The sequence below is a fragment of the Plectropomus leopardus genome, chromosome 22 (genome assembly GCF_026936395.1).
Source record: "Plectropomus leopardus strain MGB_pleo_1.0 chromosome 22, ASM2693639v1, whole genome shotgun sequence".
Classification (NCBI taxonomy): domain Eukaryota; kingdom Metazoa; phylum Chordata; class Actinopteri; order Perciformes; family Serranidae; genus Plectropomus; species Plectropomus leopardus.
Genome location: NC_142197.1, coordinates 25356337 through 25371495, shown reverse-complemented (window position 1 = coordinate 25371495; position 15159 = coordinate 25356337). Strand labels below are relative to the sequence as shown.

Sequence of the window (15159 nt, the reverse complement as noted above, 5' to 3'; positions counted from 1 at the left end):
AAATTTCCCAGTCTTTTGTTGCCCCTGTCCCAGCTTTTTTGGAATATGTTGCAGGCATCAAATTCAAAATGAGTGAATATTTGCAAAAAAACAATACAGTTTGTCAGTATGAACATTAAATATCTTGTCTTTGTAGCGTATTCAATTGAATGTAGGTTGACAAGGATTCGCAAATCATTTTACACTGTTTTTTTTTTTACATTTTACACAATGTCTCAACTTCATTGGAATAGGGGTTTGTACTTACGAAGTTTCATTACATGGATCTGTTGATGTTGCTTTCCAGTTATTACTCAGACCACATATATTTCCATGGAAACAGAAATCAGCCAAAAGTATTTTACTTTGAAAGCAAGTGACTCCAAAATTTAAATACATAACTTTTGACCATATTTGGCATGTGGAGATAATACATGCTATTTCCATTAGGTGCACTGTCACACTCAATGTTGCTGCTAATCATTGACATATCTTTAACTATATTTGATATTCATAGGTTAGGACTGATGTTGGTTTCAAAAAAGTCCTATTAATTCCTATTAATGTATAATGTTTTTATAGCCTTATTATGAAAAGCTCATTTTGTGTGCAGAGTGTTGGAAATGTGAGTATTTGACAAAATACTGAATAATCAAATGAATGTTACTGCTAATCATTGACATATCCCAGGCTGTGATAATTAAAAAAAGTAATCTACTTAGTATATTAAAAATAGTTCATTGTTTGTGTGGGGGGTTTTTTTTGTTTGTTTGTTTGTTTGTTGTTGTTTTTTTTATATAATAGTGGCAGCAATGATAAAAACCTGGCATTTAAAGTTTTAAACTCTTCTTCTGAAAATCAGTGAATATTTGATATTTATGATTAGGACTGATGTTGATGAGACAAATTAACTCAATGGAAGTAGAAAATAATATGAATGTATAATATTTTTATAGCTTAATTTTAAAGGTGCATTTTGTGCGCAGCGTGATACAAGTGTGTGCAATAATTAAAACTTAATTTTAAAAAGCAGGCCCTAAGGGTTGATGCAATTAAGTGCATTGTACATATATGTTTATATTCAAATCTGCAATACTTTTTTGTGGCGTCCAGTAGCTTATGTGCTAGAGCGGGCGACACAAGTACAGAGGCTGCAGCTGCCATGGGTTCGACTTCATCCTGCTGCCCTTCTCCTGCATGTCACCTTCTCTCTCTCTCTTCCTGTCACACTTAAGATGTCCTGTTTAATAAAGGCTAAAAGCCAAAACCTGTGCTGTGGCTGCCTTTGTTTAAGATACTTCCAGCTCCCACAGTCATCATGTGTTGTCTCTAACGTTTGAACGTTGTGATCTTTGCTCAGGTGAGCGAGTCATGCAGCCTCAGATCCTGGAGATGAATTTCAGCCCAGACTGTGCAAGGGCCTGCCTCTACCACCCCTCCTTCTACAACCACATGTTCCAGACTCTGTTCCTGGATCAGCCCGAGCAGTGCCCGGTCACCCAGATCCTATGATCGACTCCACAGCACGGCCAGTGTATCGACCATCTTTCCAATTTGATTTTAGGAGCCTATGAAACATTTTTGCCTCTGTAGCTCAGGTCCCAAAATTTTAAAATTGTTACTTTTTTTTCCTATTGATGAATTTATTACAGTTGTCCCCAAAACTGCTGCCGTTACGAACTCAGTGATGAAAACCAAAACTCGAATGTACAAATAAGCAATAAAAACATTTTTTGGATAAAATGGAATTGCATCATAAATGATTGGTGCTTTGAAACTTCACCCTTTGACACTCAGGGAAATAGGCATGATTTCTTTTGAAAACATGGGAAGATGACAACTTAAGATGAATAATGCAAAAAACAAGTTAAAAAAAAAAGGAAAGGAAAGAGAAGAAAATTGGAACAAAAAAAATCTAAAACATTATAAAAACTGGGGCACAAACTTGAAAGGAAATGAAAAGTTTTGAAAAAAACGATATAGCAATAGAAATAGAATTCTTATTGTATATTATACCATATTTTGTTGTATATTATATAATATATGTTGTGTATGTATTTTGTTTGTAGTTTTTTTTGTGAGTTTGTTTTTGTTTTTTCTGTGTCCAGGCAGAAATGTGAGTGTGCTCAACTGAGGAGATCTAGTAAAAACTATCAGCCAGGTCAAATGGAAGACATTTGTCAATGGTGTCTGTTTCCTGAGGAAGCAAAGGAAGGTTAAGTAAGGAAGTCATAGAATTATTATAATTAGAAATATACGTTTACTAATTTTTCCAGGCTATTGAGAAAAATAATTTTCTGAATCTGAAGGAATCAAACCAATGTGCTCATGGTTTCAGAGGATTAAATACTTGTAAAAGGCGTCTGAATGCAGCACCAGGGGCCTTATGTACAAAGACTTGCGTGGATTTCCTACTGAAACATGGCGTACGCTCAAATCCAGAAAACGTCGTACGCACAAAAAAATCCTGATGTATGAATCTGGGCGCACGCATGAATCCAAGCACATTCCCTTTGTACATCCCAATCAGCGTGGAATTGAGCACACATGTTGGAGTACCCGACCACTCCCTGTCCACGCCCCCATTTAAATACGCAAATCATATTTAAATAAGCCCTGCACCTGAGATTCCCCTCTGCACGATCAGAAAATAAGAAACAAAAGATGAGTAAGACGGGATTTTAAGCTTCCATTCATTAAGTTTATACACTTACACGGATCACACACTATTGTTGCAAATTAGTGCAGAAGTGCGCCGGGGAGAAGGTGAGGCTGATAAGTCTTTATGCACACTTTACGCACGGGGTTATTAACATGAGTACGTTGCGCACAGTGACAAATAGGGGCTTGTTAGAAAGATCTGAAACTGTAGTTTAACCAGCAAAACACAGCAAGTCACTAACTCTAACCGCTGTAATGATGCGGTGAAGACGGGATATGATTTGGGGGCGCACATGCTCAATGCGCATCACAGGGACTAATATTAGGACAATTACACGACAAATTTATTTACCAAGAAGCCACCCATCGCGCACAGTGCCAGCTTATCTGTTCCCAACCATGCTGTTACTCAGAATGCGTGAATCGTGCGTTGAACCAGGCCACCTCGCCACAATGTTGGTTAACTGCATTTGCGCATCACATATGATCTGTACATTGATGGAATGAAAGTGTTTCCTGTTCACGTATACAAATTCATCATGTGACGGCGCTTGTATAGCAATGTGTGTGCAGTCGATAGCTCCGATTACATTAGGAAAACCGGCTCTCGCTGCAAATTGCGCTTTAATGTTGACCTGTTCAGCTGCATGGTATGGGAATTTGATATATCTGGCTGACATGCGGATAACTCCGTCCCACACGGCTGGCATGGCTCGGCTGAGGGTCGACTGGCACAGTCCCGATCGGTCGGCCAGCTCCCTCTGGAATGCCCCGGTTGCCAGGAACCCCAGTGTGGTCAGCACCTGTATGGGCACAGGCAGCGCATGGCTCCTGGCTGTGTTGCGCTCCAAGGCCGGCCGCAGCTCTGCGCACAGTTCCACGAGGATTGCCCTCGGGAACCTAAAGCGGCTGATGAGCCAGTCGTCATCGTGTGCCAGTACATCGTCTCTGTCTCGAAACACACGCTCTCTTCTAATTGCACCATTTGCAATGTCCTCTAATGCTGCTAAAGCTGCCATTGTTTTCAGCGGTACTTTTTGCACCACTTTGCGCACGCTTTTATATCCACTCATGTAATTGGAGACACGTATGTTTGTGTGTGTGTGTGTTAATTGTTCACTGGTGTTAATTGTTCATGTGTCTCTGATGTGCACATCATTAAGTCATCATTCAGAGGACGGATTGGTTACACGTGTTTATTTTATGTTTCCCAGGATCACCTCTGAGTGTCGCCAAAGTATCAACGGCTGTAGAAACGTGCGTACGCCAGCTATGAAGTTGGCGTGAGGCACCGCACATTTCCACGGTCATTTCACTCTTGATACATCTGAACTTTGCCGTGAGAAAGAGCGTACGCCACGTTTTTGTGCGTACGCACCCTTTGTACATGAGGCCCCAGAAAAGTAAATGATTCAGGTTTCAGAGGGTGAAACATGCACTCACCTCTCTCCTCAGCCCACTGTCCACTTTGTTGTTATTTCTTTACCTCCTTGTTGCTTGACGTGTCAGTGGTCCACATGCAATGAGGGTCCAGGACTGTGCGGAGCCTCGAGCCCTGCGGGGCACAGTGAGGCCTGCTGTTGACTGCAGCAGTCCAGAGAGATCATGAAGAATAAGGAAGACAGACCATCCAGACAGGAACTGAATAACTTGTGCTCGATTAGAGAAAAGCCAAGTTATTCAGTTCCTGTCTGAATAACTTGTGTTCGATTAGAGAAAAGCCAAGTAAAAGCAAGAAGCTCTAGAAGAGCTCACACATGATTAGATTTATTTAGCACATATTAAAAACAACAATGTTAAACATTTCAAGAAAAGGAGACATGCAGGAGAAACCCAGAAAACCCTCAAGGGGCTTTGACAAGTGAGGTTCCCCACAAAACTAACAATCAGTGCATACAGTCTCTTAACATTGATAAGAAAAACAATTAAAAATTTGTATGAATATATATATATACATATAGGCTATGATAATAAAAAAATATTAGTAAGAAAGGACAGGCAGATGAAGGCAGAGAAATGTATCCTTCATGGCATACCGTAAATTATATTTACTTCGTATACATAAAGTACATAAAGAGTTTTATTGTAGAGGTTGTAATTATGCTTCCCTAGTCACATCCAGCAAACCCTTCAGATATCTTATCAGTGGGCCCAAGTTGCATTCAAACCATTCTTATTCATCTTTTATTGTAATATTTTTCCATATTCATTTCCTTAAGCTGATGCCCAATGCTTGCTGGGAACATTCTTTTCTACAGTGTGAAAAGTTCTCTTCAGCTTCTCACATAACAAAGTCACTGTCCAAATCAGGCATATTAAATATAACCTTTTTACAGTCACACTGAGAAATGCCTTTGTGAAAAGAAAAAGAAACAAAACATTATAGACTGTAGAATATGTTAACAAAATGCATCATTTTATTAAGAAAAAAAACATTTTCCCAGTATAATGAATTATAAAAATGGGCCCAAAATCAATGTAATGCTATAGAAATCTAAAAATAAATGAAACCTCATACAATAAACATAAAATAAAACAAAATAAAATAAAATAAAGAGATACAAATAAAAACTAATCTAGTAAAAAAAAAAAAAAAAATGTTTGAAATATATGGTAAAATCCAAAAAATGAAAATAACCTCATAAAATAAACAGAAATGAAGACAAATAATAATGAATCTAGTAACAAAAACAGTTTGAAATGTATAACATCAGAACATACAGGTTTCTCAGCAAATACACAGGATGTCTGAGCCACACACACTCAAGCTTTAGGAATCATTGCCAAACTATGGGCGGCTTCCTAAAATAAGCATTGCTTAACTTTCCTTGACCTTCTAATTTCGTAATCAACCTACAATTCTTGGAATCTAGAAGAAAACAATGAAGACTCAGATGTCCTGTTTGGCAAGCCATCTTTGTTTACTAAAAATCTGATCAGCAGGATATGAAGGTTAATCAAAGCACACTATACAGCACATCAGTCCTAAACATAAACATCAAATATTCATTCATTTTCAGAATTTTAACAAGGTACATGTATTGTTGGTAGATGTATTGTTATTTTTCTTATACGTGCTTTAAGAAGAAATTCAATTTAAAGTTGATCCTAAATTCTGCTACATCTTTTTGGAGTTAAAGGAGAAGTTTGGGGAGTCGTACAGCCTGGGGAAAGAAGCTGCTCTGTAGTCTGGTGGTTCTGCAGCGGATACTTATACTGTATCTTTTCCCAGAATGCAGCAGGGTGAACAGACTGTGGCTGGGGTGGCTGCTGTCTTCAGCATCCGCTGGGCTCTGTCAGACCTCACTTCACCGAGGTCACTGATGCTCTGTAGATGGGAACCAGTGATGTTCTGGGCAGTTTGAATCACCCGCTGTAGAGCCTTCCTGTCCTGGGCCGTGCATGAACCATGCCAGTTCTTGATGTTTCCAGTCAATATGCTTTCTATCACTCCTCTGTAGAAGTTAACCAGGATCTTGCTAAGGAATTTAGCCTTCCTAAGGTTCACAAAGGAAGTAGCTATGTGGAAGTAGATATGTAAGAACGCGATTACCCGTATATTGTGTTTCCATCAATGCCGATCAGAGCCGGAGCTGATGAATACTCATGACTACAACAGTCATTTCATGCAGGTGTGAAAGTGAATGTTCTTGATACTTTCCCAAACTTTGGGCAAGGGTGACGCTAAATATGGCAAAGGACCATTGTTGCTGTGTGGAGAAGAGAGGGGGTTTCCAGCCAGTTAGAGGAGAGATAGGCAGGAAGATAGTCAGGCTATAAGGAACGAAAAGTGGTGAAGTGGTGGATTTCAGCATTGGCTGACGACCTCATCACTTTGTGCCTTTTCTCCTGTGAACTGATGAATTCTTAATAAATGTATTTGTGATATAACTGTCTTCAACCAACACAGACCTATGAATTTTGACTTCAGAAGCTCTTTTTGTGTCAGCATAATGCCCAATGAATCATTAATCGACTTTTTTTTTCTCTGGTGCAAAAAATGAATTGCCTCTCTCCACCAGTGTAGCATTCCATTCTGTATCTCTCCTTTCTCTGGCTGCCTCCTTCATGCTACTCTCAGCTGTCTCTTTCTCTTTTTTCTTCTCTTCACCTCTAACTCGAACTGCACTGAGCTGGTTCTCTTATTTTTTTTATAGTTTCAATTCATACGATACAGATATAACTCATATACATAATATGACAAACACAGGATTTAGATGTCCACCATGAGAAAACATGTTTTATTCTTCTTTCTAAATCGAATCATCAACATCATTTAGCTCCCTAAAAAACAAAATAGCCACACACACACCAACTAAAGCAGACCTGGAGTGTACACTTCCTGATCCTCCCCCACCATTATCTGTTGGTTATCATGATGCCTCCTATTTGGACTTTGGACATTGTGGAACGAGTTCAGGCTGATGTTCCCCTGGCATTAAGTATTCATAAATATGTTAAATTGCACACTTTTCGCACACAATTGAGAGACATTAGTCGGGTATATAAAGTGTTTATTAAAGCAAAACACAAAAAGTCACTTTAACATTGTTGAGCACAGGAGCTGCTGGTCTTCCACCGCCTCAGTCAGTTATCTAATTTGTGTTATGGTGTGACTTTAGTGTTTAACCCTTATGTTTGGTGCATTTTACCCGCTTTTCATTGTTCATTTTTTTGATAATTCTGGCTGTGTTCATGCACATGGCAAACATTTTGGAAAGATTGTGTATTTTTGTTTAATCTTGGAATCACAGCATGTGAGCAGAGTGGGAGGATTTTGGCTGGAGCATCACCTTATCTCCTGCTCCATCCCGCTACAATGTCCCTCCAGCGCCGCTTACACCATGCATCTGACGCATGTCTGACCCAGAAAGCATCTGTGTACAATTAATTGCTTAGCCCTTCACACTATTTTCTTTAACTTAATTAAAGTAGAAAATAATATTAATGTATAATATTTTTTAAAGCTGAATTTTGAAAAGCGAATTTTTGTGCAGAGTATTGAATGTACTCGCCTAGCTCGCCTGTACCCACCTGGCTTTTTTTGGCAGCTAATAGATGCAGATACTAAAATGTTCAACTACTAAAGGTTAATGATAGCTACTAGGAACAAAATAACACAATGTATATTATTTTACTGTCAATTGTTGACACGGTTTCCATGCTTTCAGCCATTTCTATATTGATTCTGTATTTTCAAGGAACACATGAAGGCAGCGTTAACATCGTTTTGGTTTCCTTGACAAAAAGCCTATGGGATTTTTCCACTGGTTTTTGGATAATTGCAGAAAGTCAGCTCTGTGGAAAATTAATGTTTATGATGCTTACAGTTTTGGTCAAACGTTTACATATGCTCTTTAAGAACATGTAAGTCATGCAGTCTTATTTTCCTGTGATGAAATAATTAGAGCACATATTTGTCACGAAAAACAATCATCGATCTGGTTCCTTTATACATTTTTTTGGTTATAAGTTATGTTCTTATAATGTGACAGGAGTTAGTTATGTTATTGTCATTGCAGTGGCCGCAGCACAGACACGGCACAGTTACTTTCACACCTCCTGTGGACCGCGCTTGAGTCCAGCACACTGGTGTTCATACATTCAAGTGTTCTCCTCTTTCACTTTCATCCTCTCTCCTCCGTTGTTCATTAAGTCATTAAAAAGTGGACCGAAAAATCCAAACTATTCCTTAAATTGTGAAGTTTCAAACAAGCTTCACTCATCCACTCAATGGTGTGTTCTGTCTCCTGGTCTTTATTTTCCCTATAGGACAGCTTTCAAAGTAAACAACAGATCAGACACTTTTTAAAGTTTGCTAATGATTGTGTTATAAGTCTCCTGAAAGAAGAAGAACTTGGTCTTGGGAAAATGTGTGTGTCCATGAGCTGATGATTTGATGTGTAGCTGTTTGTGCAGAGATATGTGTGGGTATGGGAATGTACATGTAGGGAAGAAAAACAGAAATGTGGCAAAAAAAACAACTTTCAAGAGAGTTTGGGATATGAAACCTCCATAATCCCAAACACTCCTTGACAGATTAGCAATCAGCTCAGCCATTAATAGAGCAAAACATCTCCTTATATGGTATCACTGACCCCAAATGTTGTATTTCTCAATCATGACAGGTTGCAGAGGAGCCATGAGCCTCCCCTGTATGAGCACAGAGAATTTCAACTGTGTGTGTAAACTAGCGATATTCAACTTGCTTTGCTTCGAGGCCAGGGGCTTGTTGCAGCAGGCCCATACATGCTTTTTGGATATTAGGACATTTCTAAGATTTAAGGATGTTTTTAGGATTTTAGGACATCTGTCAGATTTCTAAACATTTCTTAACTTTAGGAAATTTTGCTTTAATTTAAGGACAGTTTGTCAGATTTTAGGACATTTCTAGGATTTTAGGATGTTTCTAGGATTCTTTGGACATTTAAGATAGTATTTTAGGACATCTCTCTGATTTTAGGACATTTATCAGACTTTATGATGTCTGTAGGATTTTAAGATATTTCTAGGATTTAAGGATGTTTTTTAGATTTTCAGGACATTTCTCGGATTTTAGGACATTATTCAGCTTTTATGGTGTTTGTAGGATTTTAGAATGTTTTTCAGATTTTCAAGACATTTCTAGGATTTTAGGCCATTTCTCGGTTTTTAGGACATCTCTCAGATTTTAGGATGTTTCAAGGATTTGATGACAATTCTCCAGATTTTAGGAAATTTCTCTTACTTTGGGAAAGTTCTCTGATTTTAGGACATTTGTCAGATTTCTGGACATTAGTAGGATATTGGGTTGTTTCTCAGATTTAGAACAACATTTTGTTGTGTTCTAGGACAATTCTCCAGTTTTAACATATTTTCTCTGACTTTCGGAAATGTATATGATTTTAGGACATTTGTTGGATTTAAGGACATATCCAGGATTTTAAGACATTTCTCTGATTTTTTAATGTTTGACTTTTGGGACATTTCTAGGATTTTAGGATTTTAGGATATTTCTTGGTTTTTAGGACATCTCTCAGATTTAAGGACTCTTCTAGAATTTAAGCATGCTTGATTTAAGGACATTCCCAAGACTTTATGGTAAGTCTCCAGATTTTAGGACATTTTCTCTGATTTGTTAGATTTTAGGACATTTCTAGTATGATGGACATTTCTCTGATTTTCTTGAAGTTTTTTAGGACATTTCTCTGATTTTAGGATGTTTTCCAGATTTTAATGTCTTCCACTCCACACAAATGTCTCCTTTCTAGTTCGATTCGTATTCTCCGACATCTTTTTCTTCATGTGTTTGTTTTCATCACACAAGTTTTATTCGCATGCTCCGTGCCTTATTCTCTGTTTTTGGTGTATTTCTGTGGCAGCGTGATAGCGCCATTTACAGGCCTGGCATATATACTACAGCGTTTTCAGGGGTTTTGCGTGGACACACACATTCCTTGAGATGATTCCGTCTTTACAGAAAACTTTTTTAAAACGAAAAAGAAATAGATCGGTTCTGTCTCTGTGTGGACATGGCCTAAAAGGACAAAAACAAACACAGAGTCAATCACTTTATTTTTATTGTGAATTAGAATATGGCCCTCTATTGGGGGCCCGATTTGACCTGCAGGCCATAAGTTTAGTATCGCCGGTGTGTTCTGTTCAGTTCAGAGTATAGTGAGGACACAGTGAAGATATGGAGGATCTAAAAGTTAACATGAAAAATGTAAAAGTTGATATGCATGATTATAAAATGTTAATAACAGATACGATACATAATGATATCAAAACATATTAACTAATCAATACATTATTAAATGATTGCTTTAGTTTGGCATAAAAAACACCTATCAATTCACTCTTTTCTAAGACTTAACCACCAAATAGCGTGCCCTCAGAGGGTATGCTACCTTTGCACACACACAAGAGAGAGAAACTCCTCCAGGTACCTTATCTGTTTCCCTTCAGACTGAAGGACAGAGCTGTGTTGTGTCTTTCTCCAACACAAACATTATTACATGTAGTTCCACACAGTACCTGGCTCACAGTGACCTCAGTGAACCTCCTTTTTATCTCTTCTCACCAACAAAAATTCAAATGCAAAACTTGTGTTTTTGCTTCCTTTTCATACAGACTTAATGAAGGTGTGAGGACCAAGGGTCTGAGGACTGAAAATTAGTTTTGAAAGAAAGGAAATTGAACATGTCTTTAAAGAATTATGATTTTGTAACATAATTCTAAACGTGTAATTATGATAATTACAAATATAGTTTTTCCCTTGTGTTTTACTTTTTTCCCCTTAACAGTTTTCTCTACCTTTTTAAAAATGATTTTCTAAATTGACTTATTTCTTGCAATTTTTTAAACATACCATTGTCAAGTCACTCACTGCCTTTTTCCATGTTTTTCAAAGAAATTGCCCCAATTTAAAGATTTCAATACATGTGAAAGGCATCTGAGAGCAGCTGAAGTGATGTTGCTGTGTATAGATGTTTTTATTTTGTTTGTGACGGTTATTCCAATAGAGTTCGGTGTGTGTATATGAGAGTGGCACTAACTGTTAAAAACAGGGTGTGAAGAATGTGTGAAATCAAAGAAAAAGTGTCAACACATTTGCAAGGGAAGACTTCTGCTCTGCTAAGAAGGTGATGAGGATCAGGTGGATTCCAGTTTAGTTTAATGGGTCATAGCAGTTGAGAAAAACTGTAACTAAAAATCCCAAATCATAACGCTAGCTACGCTAGAAAAGGCCAATTTGCCAAAACTTAGTCCCTGCTTTCACGCATGATTCAGATTTGTTGATCTGTTTCTGAAATACTCTATACACAAATGCCTTCACTTATCACTAGGCAGGTTTAACCCTCAAATTGCACAAATTAAAATTGGGGATATAAAATATGCCAACGGAAAAAAATATGGTAACAATTTGGAAAACGAATCCCCTTTATCGCAAAAAAGTCTTAGCGCTTGCATGAGGTGGTATTTCAGGCAATTGGAAAAAGCCATATTTGGAAAAACTGATGACGTGGCTCACTGGAGATAAGCAGAGTCAGTTGCAAACAAAGAGTTTATTGGACTAGTTGGCAGTACAACAACTAACTCGAGTCAAACTCGGGATCTGACTTACACTCTCAAAAGCATCTTCTTATACTCTTAGAGACTCTGGGATGACACCGTCCTCTCTGGGAGCCCCAGGAGATCCCTCCTTCTCATGTTCCTTCCACGTGTCTTCGATTCTAATCGTGTCTGACTTTTAGGTATTTCTCATGTATTTACTCGCTGTCTGTCCACCACCATTATTTTCAGAATTCTTTGCTATTTTTTTTTTTTTTTAAATCCTCCTCTAATTTTGCAAAAGTCACCCTCAAGCAAAGCAAGTTAAGTATCCCTGATGTAGGCCTACTTGCTGTATATGTTTGCACAGCTGATGCCTACAAGTAAAAGTGAATAAAGTTTATGATATTGAGCTGCCACACTTTGGCAAGAATTGTGAGTATGCCAGTAAACACAGTAAAACCCACGACAATAAGGGTATAGACTCTTTTCTCATTGCCAGTAGACCATGCTGTGTACATGGCTCTGCAGCAGACGAGTATGCCTTTCAGGGGTTTTTTTGTGGTGTGTCACATTAGACATTGTGGACAGGCCAAAAAACAAGTTATTAAACAGCAGAAAGCAGCATGGAGGCTCGTGAAAATGTTACAGTGGATTCATCTTTTTATAAATTTCTCTTACTATTTCAGTCTCTCTTTCAAACTTAGTGCAGACTAATTTGGAACAATGTTTGAGCACTGCTTGGAGAGAGACAGACGGTTTGTTGTGGTGGCTTGTTATCTCATCTCATGTTGTGGAAAAACCTCTCAGAAGACTTATCTAAAATTAACTCAAACTCAGATCCACTTTAGCTATTCTTGCTAAATGTAAAAGGGAGTTTATTGCGGCCTTTGAAAACACAACAACAAACTTCCCAGGATCCTGGGATTGGACTAACACTCTCAAACACTCACTTTTCTGATCTTTTGGAGACTCTGGGGTATCTCCAACCTTTTCTGGGGACCCAGGAGTCGGTCATGTACTTTTAAAAACTAATGCTGGGGCACCTGGTGCCTTAGTGGATAGAGCGGCGCCTCGTTTACAGCAGTTGTATCCTCACCGCAGCAGCCGTGGGTTTGATTCCGGCCTCGACCATTTGCAGCATGTTGCCCCCTCTCTCTCTCCCCCTTTCACGCTTAAACTGTCCTGTCCATTAAAGGCAATAAAAGCCTCTTTAAAAAAAACTAACGCAACTTGGATTAATTATAATATCACACATAGGTTACAAACAGATTAAATGTTTACTCATCTAAACTCAAACTAAATACTGTTATTTTCTGCTAACACTGTAGATAGGCACTTCGGATCAGATTTCAGTTTCCTCATGTGGAGATCATGCTCAGCAACTGAGAGGGTGTATGCTTTCTCACCCTCTCCTGTTTTCCTACTTTGTATGTTTAAGTTACATTCTAAATATTTCTTCTGAGTGCGTGCAGCTGATTCCAGCTGTTTCCATCAATGCCGATAGGAGCTGGAGCCGATAAATACCCATGTCTGCTGCAGAGTCATTTGTCCTGAGTGTGAATGCTGACTGTAATCTTTACAACAAAAAGCCATATGTAAGGTGTTTGGAGCTGTCTCCTGTAATCAGATCATGCATGCCGCATGATAATTCCAGGTGGAAACAGGCTCTCAGTCCGTTCAGATCTATAGATCTTATCTCTACCCCCATTCACACCCCTGCTGGGGACCCTGCTTTCACCCCCTCAATGGAAAACACCAAGAGCCATGACAACCACCAGTACAATATCTGCATGCAACATTTCATGCTATTACATGCCATCTTAAATTAAATAAATGTATGTGTTTATTGTTACAGTTTAATGTAATGTTATTGTTACCATTATTATTGCTGAGCATCTCTCCCCCCCTCTCCTTTTCTCTTCCTCCCTCTTTCTCTTTTACTTTCTCTCTCTCTTTCTCTCCCTGTCTTTCCTGTATATCATTTTGCCATCTACTGTAATTTAGTTGTTTGTAATGACATCTATTGCTCCATTTTCCCCCCGTTATATGGGTTTTTGGTGGAGTTTTTTCCTTAGTCAATATAACGGTCTAAGGACAGAGGAATGTTATATACTGTAAAGCCCTCTGAGAAAAATTGTGATATGCGATAATAGGCTTTATAAATAAAATTGACTTGACTCTTTTTCATGAAATTAGGGCAGGACAAAGAGCATTCAGTTGTGTATATACATATTGCTGTTACACATATGTTTTCAATCATGTAGCCTTTTCCAGAAATGCTGGCACTTTTCCGGCATACTGTTCCCCATGATCAGTCTATAGCAGCCAGCTGAAAGGCTACACATCTCCCTGGGAAATGTCGGATTTTGGTAAATGTAATGTTTTGGGAAAAATCAAAGTGTTTTGTAAAATATTGTGTTCTGCTAAATGATATTGTGTTTTGGGAACAGTTGAAGTGTTTTGGCAACTGTTTTAGGAAATGTTGGTTTTTGGGATATGTTATAGTGTTATGGGAACTGCTGAAGTGTTTTTGGGATCTTTTGTAGTGTTTTGGGAAATGTTGTATGCTAGTATTTTTTGTAAGTTTATTATGGGAACTGTTGAAGTGTTTTGGGAAATGTTGTCGGGTTATGGGAACTGTTGAAGAGTTTGGGGAAATATTTTATCTCCTAACTGGCTACTTCCATCTGATGCACAAACCTGCTGACAAAGGAGATCACATTAGCAAAGAGAAGCTACACTGTAATGCTGAAGGCACAGCATGTGCACTCAGAAATGTGGGCATTTGGACAGGCCTGCAGGAAAACATCACACCAAACTGTTAGAAACTGTCAACTAGCCAACGACCTGAATTCGTTTGAATAGATTAGAAAGACATTCACACTTCCAAAATGACAACCAAATGACCCCCTGCCACCTCCTCACCAGAGATTGTTCTTGTTTAAACAAGGAAAATGGTTGTTTTGTTCTGAATAAATGGATGCATTTTGTTAACATACTCTATGGTCTATAATGTCATACCATTTTTTAAAATGGCATTTCTTAGTGTGACTGTTCCAGAAGTCTCATTTACAATGATACATTTGATTTATCTTGTAAACCAGATGCTCCCAAAATTCACAGATGACACTGATGAAAAATTCTGTTTTGTAATTATGAAATTGAAACAATTTGCCACTTATACAATGAATGCCAGTATTATTAATTTGTTTATTATTGATTGTTTTCACCAAAACCTAAATCTTACATGGTCGCATTGAACACACCATGAGAACTTTTCAGATTCTTATTATATAATATTGCAAATCTTTTGTAATACGTCACAGATTTTTTCCACTGGATTTAATTTTATTTGCATCTACTTATTTTTTCTTATTTATTGTTAGATGTTTATTATATGATGTTACTTTTCACCCCAGAATTCTATTATATTACACTCACTTTTGCACTTTTTAAAAACACATTAAACAAGGAAAATGTTTG

At 38.0% G+C, this 15159-nt stretch overlaps 1 protein-coding gene across 1 annotated transcript in view; it reads left to right on the top strand.

Annotated features, from left to right (window-relative positions):
* ttll12 (tubulin tyrosine ligase-like family, member 12) overlaps window positions 1–1727 on the top strand; it is a 36976-nt gene extending 35249 nt beyond the window's left edge. The window contains exon 14 of the mRNA XM_042510926.2: window positions 1340–1727. Within this exon, the coding sequence (XP_042366860.2) occupies window positions 1340–1491 (152 nt within the window). The 3' untranslated portion in view covers window positions 1492–1727. The remainder of the gene's footprint in view (window positions 1–1339) is intronic.
* The last annotated feature ends 13432 nt before the right edge of the window (window positions 1728–15159 follow it).